We start from the raw sequence: 8888 nt of genomic DNA on the forward strand, positions 1-8888 counted from the left end.
TTTGTCAAATTAACGTTTTTTTTGTTGTTGCATTTTTGCTAACTCTAACCATTTTCCTAACCTAAACCTAATTCCCCTAACCTGCTACGTTAATTCTCCTAATCTGCTACGAAAAGTCAATCCAACGTTAATTTGACAGAAGCTGGATCCCTTTTAGCCATGACCCAACACAACGGATGTGGATTGCGGAATTACGGTTGCCGAAGAGCGACAGTCAAATGAATATCAGCAGCAGAGATTTGCTGGCAATGATCTTACTGCGCCAGTAGGGAGCACTGTCTGCTCAAAGTACTACGATCCCAGTTGCGGCTAATGAAGATAAGTGTTAGTGGAGAGGTGCATGTCCAAGTCCTGACAATTTATCTGCATGTAAAACTATGATTTGGATCCAAGAGGGTATGAAATTCTAATGACCCTACAGATAATATAAAAACATAGAGCTACTGATCATAATGCAACAAAAATGTATATAGACATTATCATGTCTACAAACATTCTGGTAATGTTATAATTTACTAAATCATTTGTAAAATATGCTTTAATACTATTAAGCATGAATTCCTCACTGAATGAAATCCATAGTGCATTGAACAAAGTAATGATGAAATTTGTGTTAGCCTATATTGCCTTTAGGTAGACCTGTATGTAATAATACATATATTTGGATTATAATGGATTCACCCCTCACATCAATGATGATTCCTTCCCTAAAGATGTGTTGGTTCTGTAAATCCTGCGTAAATGAAAATAAAAACATTGAATACAGTATGTAATCATTATAAAAGGTACAAAAATGTAAGGAATATGTATACTGAACAAAAATATAAATGCAACATGTAAAGTGTTAGTCCCATGTTTCATGAGTTGAAATAAAAGTTCCCCGAAATTTTCCAAAAGCACAAAAAGCATATTACACGCACATTTTGTGCACAATTTTGTTTACATCCCTGTTAGTCAGAATTTCTCCTTTGCCAAGATAATCCATCCACCTGACAGGTGTGGCATATCAAGAAGCTGATTAAACAGCATGATCATTACACAGGTGCACCTTGTGATGGGGACAATAAAAGCCCACTCTAAAATGTGCAGTTTTGTCACAACACAATGCCACAGCTGTCTCATGTTTTGAGGGAGCGTGCAATTGGTATGCTGACTGCAGGAATGTCCACCAGAGCTGTCCAACCGGCCTCACAACCACAGACCACATTTATGGCGTTGTGTGGGTGAGCGGTTTGCTGATGTCAACGTTGTGAACAGACTGCCCCGTGGTGTCGGTGGGATTATGGTATGGGCAGGCATAAGCTATGGATAACAAACACAATTGCATTTTATTGATGGCAATTTGAATGCACAGAGACACCGTGACAAGATCCTGAGGCCCATTGTCGTGCCATTCTTCCACCGCCATCACCTCATGTTTCAGCATGATAATGCACAGCCCCATGTCGCAAGGATCTGTACACAATTTCTGGAAGCTAAAAATGTCCCAGTTCTTCCATGGCCTGCATACTCACTAGACATGTCACCCATTGAGCATGTTTGGGATGCTCTGGATCGAAGTGTACGACAGTGTGTTCCAGTTCCCGCCAATATCCAGCAACTTCGCACAGCCAGGTCGCAGTTGTAAATGAAAACTTGTTCTCAACTGGCCTACCTGGTTAAATAAAGGTCAAATAAATAAATAAATAAACAGCCATTAAAGAGGAGTGGGACAACCTTCCACAGGCCACAACGAACAGCCTGGTCAACTCTATGCAAAGGAGATGTGTCACGCTGCATGAGGCAAATGGTGGTCACACCAGATACTGACTGGTTTTCTGATCCACGGCCCTACTTTTTTTTTTGAAGGTATCTCTGACCAACAGATGCATATCTGTATTCCCAGTCATGTGAAATCCATAGATTAGGGCCTAATGAATTTATTTCAATTGACTGATTTCCTTATATGAACTGTAACTCCGTATAATCTTTGAAATTGTTGCATGCTGTGTTTATATTTTTGTTCAGTATATTTTATGATTATTTGTCTAATCTTCATTAGGCTAGTTAAATTCTTTATCAAATCATTGTCCATTACATTCAATAACATCAAATAAAAAAAAAAGTTTAAAAATCAACATTCTGGAACTGTTGGGAACAATTCCTCAAGGTGCTATTTGGGACAAAGGCTTACATTTGCTGAGGGAATGCCAGTAGATAAATGCAACTTTTTAAAGCATCAACAGACAGACAGAACCAGCAGTTGGTTTTCATGTTACTCAGTTGACCTGTCCTGAGTCCTCCAATTTACAGCTCCTTCTCCTGGCATCTCCATTGCCTTTGGGGTCAATCGGGTCAGTTTGTTGAGACAGGGCAGTGCCCACTTTGGTGCCAGCTGACCCACCCCCATTAGTAGGCAGGGAGCGCAGGACCTGCTCACTGGGGCGTTGTGTGGGTGAGCGGTTTGCTGATGTCAACGTTGTGAACAGACTGCCCCGTGGTGTCGGTGGGATTATGGTATGGGCAGGCATAAGCTATGGATAACAAACACAATTGCATTTTATTGATGGCAATTTGAATGCACAGAGACACCGTGACAAGATCCTGAGGCCCATTGTCGTGCCATTCTTCCACCGCCATCACCTCATGTTTCAGCATGATAATGCACAGCCCCATGTCGCAAGGATCTGTACACAATTTCTGGAAGCTAAAAATGTCCCAGTTCTTCCATGGCCTGCATACTCACTAGACATGTCACCCATTGAGCATGTTTGGGATGCTCTGGATCGAAGTGTACGACAGTGTGTTCCAGTTCCCGCCAATATCCAGCAACTTCGCACAGCCAGGTCGCAGTTGTAAATGAAAACTTGTTCTCAACTGGCCTACCTGGTTAAATAAAGGTCAAATAAATAAATAAATAAACAGCCATTAAAGAGGAGTGGGACAACCTTCCACAGGCCACAACGAACAGCCTGGTCAACTCTATGCAAAGGAGATGTGTCACGCTGCATGAGGCAAATGGTGGTCACACCAGATACTGACTGGTTTTCTGATCCACGGCCCTACTTTTTTTTTGAAGGTATCTCTGACCAACAGATGCATATCTGTATTCCCAGTCATGTGAAATCCATAGATTAGGGCCTAATGAATTTATTTCAATTGACTGATTTCCTTATATGAACTGTAACTCCGTATAATCTTTGAAATTGTTGCATGCTGTGTTTATATTTTTGTTCAGTATATTTTATGATTATTTGTCTAATCTTCATTAGGCTAGTTAAATTCTTTATCAAATCATTGTCCATTACATTCAATAACATCAAATAAAAAAAAAAGTTTAAAAATCAACATTCTGGAACTGTTGGGAACAATTCCTCAAGGTGCTATTTGGGACAAAGGCTTACATTTGCTGAGGGAATGCCAGTAGATAAATGCAACTTTTTAAAGCATCAACAGACAGACAGAACCAGCAGTTGGTTTTCATGTTACTCAGTTGACCTGTCCTGAGTCCTCCAATTTACAGCTCCTTCTCCTGGCATCTCCATTGCCTTTGGGGTCAATCGGGTCAGTTTGTTGAGACAGGGCAGTGCCCACTTTGGTGCCAGCTGACCCACCCCCATTAGTAGGCAGGGAGCGCAGGACCTGCTCACTGGGGCGTTTCCAAGAGGGGTGAGTAGCGATCCAGAGGATGATTCCTCCAAAAATAACTATCAGTACTCCCAGTACATTCACAAAGGTGGCCTCTGGGGGAGAGTCCTTGTATTTGGGATCTTTCCTGAGAGACAAAGAAGAGTTATCTATAGATGTAATATGTTTATAAAATGGGGTCTCTCAGTACCAAAGTTTAGTGTATGTCCCATATTTCCTGTGTTATAAAACTTACAGGCCAAAAATGAGCTTCTCTGTGATGCCCATAAGTGCAGTGGCTATGACACTGGCAAAGATGAACAGGCCACTGTAGATGTGCAGGGGCATAAATGCTGCTCTCAGGTATATTGGGGTGATGGGTATCAGGTATATACACACTCCCAGGACAAGCTGCTCAGTAAAAGAGGGAAACATCAGGAAACTCTGTCAAGCACTGTAATGAAGAATGGAATGGGCTATACCGGTCTTACTGTGCCATAAAATGTACTTCATAAACAGCCTACACACGTGTCCATGCATAGAGCTGTAGTTAAATAGTTAGAAAAAAATCAATAAGAATGATGGTTTATGACAAAGCTTTATAATAATATAATCAATATAATGAAGCATTCATTAAGGACATTTCTACAGCATCATAATAGGCTACCCAATATATTTTGGTGCGCTTACCTGTAGTGAATAAAGTATCACAGCTGCTAGCCCCACCCAGCTATGCAGGCTGTACATGTTGGGGATGTTTTGTGAGTTGTGGAAGTCAAATACTGCTACCAAAGATATGGCAGCGAAAATGAAGGCCAGTATGTTTAAGCCAGCATGAATAAACTTCATCATTAACTTACTGCACTTCCAGGTCCATGGCAACCTATACACGACAATGGCTGAAACAGACAAAAATAGCCTACTTATTCAACTGATGTTTAATCATCAAAATGCATTAAATCCAAAGTGATTGAATGAGAATAATACTCTGAGATTAGCAATTCTTGCTATACATACCAGATGTTGTAACATCCTGTTTTTGACATCACTATGAAGTAGGCCTACTTCTACACATAAAATAAGACCTTCATCGCATTATATAGTTTTCATTTAGTTTAGTTTAAGTGGTGTAGGCTAATAGTAGTTAATTTTTAACGAATGTAATCAAAGGCAAATACCAATCAAAGTTACTGTGTCATTTAAGTTAATCAGGCTACACTCAAGGACACTCGGGGAGGTAGCCTACTTCAAGTGGAAGAATGCAAATAGTCTGGAATGTTGGTAGCAAAACTGAGTACAACTCGTTAACTTAAACTTTTGTAAAGAATCAAAGGGTCTTGTTTTACTCAGAAATGCATCAGGGCAACATTAGCATAGATAGTGCTCTAACATTTGTCTACAACAAAACTGATGAAAATAAAGCCAACAACTGAAACAGTGACTGGTTTAGAAAACAATGCATCTTTCTTTCAATAATAGTATCCTGACAGTGAATAGATACAGTGTAGCCTTTTTCTTTGGGTTACTTCGGAATCTTGTGAGAAAAATATTCCAGGTTGCAAACTGCTTGTTGAAATAACTTTCAGATCAAAATAACTTTTTTTTAAATTTAGACTGTCTCGGCCAAACTCAATCGCTTCAGATCTAGCTGAATTCTGTACTAGAGAGAGCAATAAACAGACACAAACTTCTCACCAATTCCCTGCATAAAAATGAACCCGGTAACGATTAAAACCGGGTGCCAATTGAATTCGGCCAGTCCTCCATCCCATGCTAAACCTTCCTTGAAGTAGAATACCCATCTCAAAACAAAAATTATCGAGACAAAACCAACGGTCACTGCGGCGGACAGAGCGAACAGGAACTGCTTGAAATTCTCCATCGCCAACACTGGATTAATGGAGGAAGTGATTTGAGGTGTAGTCTCAAACTAGAGGAATTTCAAGTGGTTACTTGAGGGGAGGGAAGGGGGGGTCATGAGTCATGATTTTCCAATAACAAATCTGCTAATGTTTTCAAATACCAAAGTTTTGTAAACTCCGTTGTTACAAAAGGGCCATACAGAACAGACTGGTCTCATAGACTAGAGGTAACATAGTAATCGGTCAATCCGGGACACTCAAATTAGTTTGGTATGGTTATGTAAGACAGAAGGTTACTTAAGGCAAAAATGAAAGGATGATGATTGGTCGGGGTGGAAGGGGTGGGCGTATAACACGAATGTATAATAACCCAAAGGCTGCATGTTTGAATCTCATCACAGACAACTTTAGCATTTTAGCTAATTAGCAACTTTCAACTTCTTACTACGTTTTAGCTACTTTGGAACTATTTAGCATGTTAGCTAACTTTTCCCTAACCCTAACCTTAACCCTTTTAGCTAACCCTAACCCTTAACCCTTTAACCTAACTCCTAACCTTAACCCTAACCCCTAGTTTAGCTAACATTAGCCAGCTAGCTAACGTTATCGTTAGCCACCTAGCTAACATTAGCCACAACAAATTGGAATTCGTAACATATACGTTTTGCAAATTCCTTAACGTACGTTTTTGCAAATTTGTAACATATTTTGCAAATTCGTAACATATAATACGAATTGTCATTCGTAACATATCATATGAAAATGATTATGGACATTCACAAATTAATACATACCATACGAAATGTAACATATCATACGAAATGGAATGTGAAGTATTTATGTAAAGAATGATACGAAATGCTCTGAGACCAGGTTACAGACACAGCAGTTATAAAACAGATCACCGGTGTGTTGTGCACAACATTAGCATGAGAACCAATAGAAGAATCACCATTTGCTGTTCAAAATATGTCCCGAATTGAAATAGATTAAAACGAATAAAAATTGAATTATGCCACAATTGGACTAGATAATGCTAAACAAGGTTGGAATGTTTTTATACAAAATCAATAAAAGACAATTATTAGTTAATTTGACCCCCCAAAAATAAAACATCTGTTGAAATCGAACTGTGGATGTATTTGAATTGAGAATTGCATTGGGGGCATACTTATTTGCACTGTACAGCCTAACCTATGGATTGTGAACCCATGAAATGGCGTATCAGCCTACAGAAGTGACACTCACAGAACACAACTATGTAGAGTTTACACAAATATTAGCGTCTTAGCTCTTATCACAGGACTTTGATTGTGGGAAATCACCTTTCCAGTCAGTCTATGGTGTGTTGGACATTCATATTGCACTGTACAGCCTAACCTATGGATTGTGCACCCATGAAATGGGGATTCAGCCTACTCAGTGACACCCACAGAACACAACTGTGAAGAGTTAACACACATATTAGCATCTTAGCTCTTATTGCGGGACTCTGAAACCACTGAAATGAGCAACATTAAGCTCACCAGTAAAAAATAAATAAAAATAAAAATTATATATATATATATATATATATACTGAACGAAAATATAAACGCAACATGTAAATTGTTGGTCCTGTGTTTCATGAGCTGAAATAAAAGATCCCAGAAATTGTCCATACGCACAAAAAGCTTATTTCTCTCAAATTTTGTCTACAGATTTGTTTACGTCCCTGTTAGTGAGCATTCACATTTCTCAATTGCCAAGATAATCCATCCACCTGACAGATGTGGCATATCAAGAAGCTAATTAAACAGCATGAAATTTACACAGGTGCACCTTGTGCTGGGGCCACTCTAACATGTGCAGTTTTGTCACACAACACAATGCCACAGATGTCTCAAGTTTTGAGGGAGCGTGCAATGCCGACTGCAGTAATGTCCACCAGAGCTGTTGCCAGATAAATTAATGTTCATTTCTCTACCTTAATCCAACGTTGTTTTAGTGAATTTGGCAGTACGTCCAACCGGACTCACAATCGCAGACCACATGTAACCACGCCAGGCCAGGACCTCCACATCCAGCTTCTTCACCGTCTGAGACCAGCCACCTGGACTGCTGATGAAACTGGGGGTTTGCACAACCGAAGAATTTCTGCACAAACTGTCAGAAACGTCTCGGGGAAGCTCATCTGCGTGCTCGTCGTCCTCACCAGGGTCTTGAACTGACTGCAGTTCGGCGTTGTAACTGACTTCAGTGGGTAAATGCTCATCGTCGATGGCCACTGGAACGCTGGAGAAGTGTGCTCTTCACAGATAAATCCCGGTTTCAACTGTAACGGGCAGATGGAAGACAGCGTGCATGTCGTTGTGTGGGCGAGCGGTTTGCTGATGTCAACGTTGTGAACAGTGTACCCCATGGAAGTGGTGGGGTTATGGTATGGGCAGGCAGGCAGGCATAAGCTACAGACAACGAACACAATTGCATTTTATCGATGGAAATTTGAATGCACAGATACCGTGACGAGATCCTGAGGAATGTCGTGCCATTCATCTGCCGCCATCACCTCAGGTTTCAGCATGATAATGCACAGCCCCATGTCGCAAGGATCTGTACACAATTCCTGGAAGCAGAAAATGTCCCAGTTCTTCCATGTCCTGCAGACATGTCACCCATTGAGCATGTTTGGGATGCTCTGGATCGACGTGTACGATAGCGTGTTCCAGTTCCCGCCAATATCCACATCCAAAAATATGTTTCTACTGGTGTCTTCGCCCCAGGCCATTAGTGACCATTGCCCAGTTGTTTGTGTTAGAGATGTGAGAATACAAAAATCTAAGCCTTGTGTCATCAAAAATAGGAACTTAAAAAACTTCAGTGAACAGGCTTTTTTACATGATCTTTATTTTGATTGTATTTCAGCTATCCCTGAACCTGATTTAGCTTTCCGTCTTCAATACTATTGTGGATAATCATGCTCCCTTCAAAAAACTATGGGTTAAAGGTAGGTTGAATGCCTGGTTCACTCCGGAATTATCAGAAGTAATTCATAAAATAGATGATGCTTGGGTCAAGGCCAGGAAGACAGGCTTAGGCCCGTACTGGCAAGCTTTTAAGCAACTATGGAATCATTGTGTAAGACAAATAAGAAAAGCTAAATCTGATTATTATGTAACCACTCTTTTGGATTGTAATGGGAACCCAGCTAAATTCTGGAAAACTGTCAAATCCCTGAAGAGTTCTACTTCCTCCTCTCAGCCACGACAAATTAATTCAGACACTGGCCTCATTACGGACAAAAATGCCATCATTGATGCATTTAATCACCATTTTATTTCAGCAGGCTATCTCTTTGAAATAATGTTTAAGCCTATTCACAATGATACTGGGCTGGATGCTGATAGGGGAAACTTGCTGAATGATCAGAGAAATTATAGTC

At 40.3% G+C, this 8888-nt stretch overlaps 1 protein-coding gene across 2 annotated transcripts; it reads right to left on the reverse strand.

Annotated features, from left to right (window-relative positions):
• Positions 1-2037: 2037 nt before the first annotated feature.
• Positions 2038-5494, reverse strand: LOC121556111 (plasma membrane ascorbate-dependent reductase CYBRD1). 2 transcript variants are annotated; one of them, XM_041870008.1, is made up of 5 exons: positions 5302-5494; positions 4297-4505; positions 3863-4017; positions 3622-3754; positions 2038-2411 (listed from the first exon to the last, which is right to left on the reverse strand). In XM_041870008.1, exons 1-5 carry the CDS (start codon positions 5486-5488, stop codon positions 2259-2261), a joined length of 837 nt encoding a protein of 278 aa, XP_041725942.1. In that variant the 5' UTR covers positions 5489-5494; the 3' UTR covers positions 2038-2258. The 2 variants fall into 2 exon arrangements, with proteins under 2 accessions (XP_041725942.1, XP_041725934.1); XM_041870000.2 differs by lacking the exon at positions 2038-2411 and having other exon boundaries at positions 3248-3754.
• Between the last annotated feature and the right edge of the window lie 3394 nt (positions 5495-8888).

This window comes from Coregonus clupeaformis, chromosome 4, assembly GCF_020615455.1.
Source record: "Coregonus clupeaformis isolate EN_2021a chromosome 4, ASM2061545v1, whole genome shotgun sequence".
Classification (NCBI taxonomy): domain Eukaryota; kingdom Metazoa; phylum Chordata; class Actinopteri; order Salmoniformes; family Salmonidae; genus Coregonus; species Coregonus clupeaformis.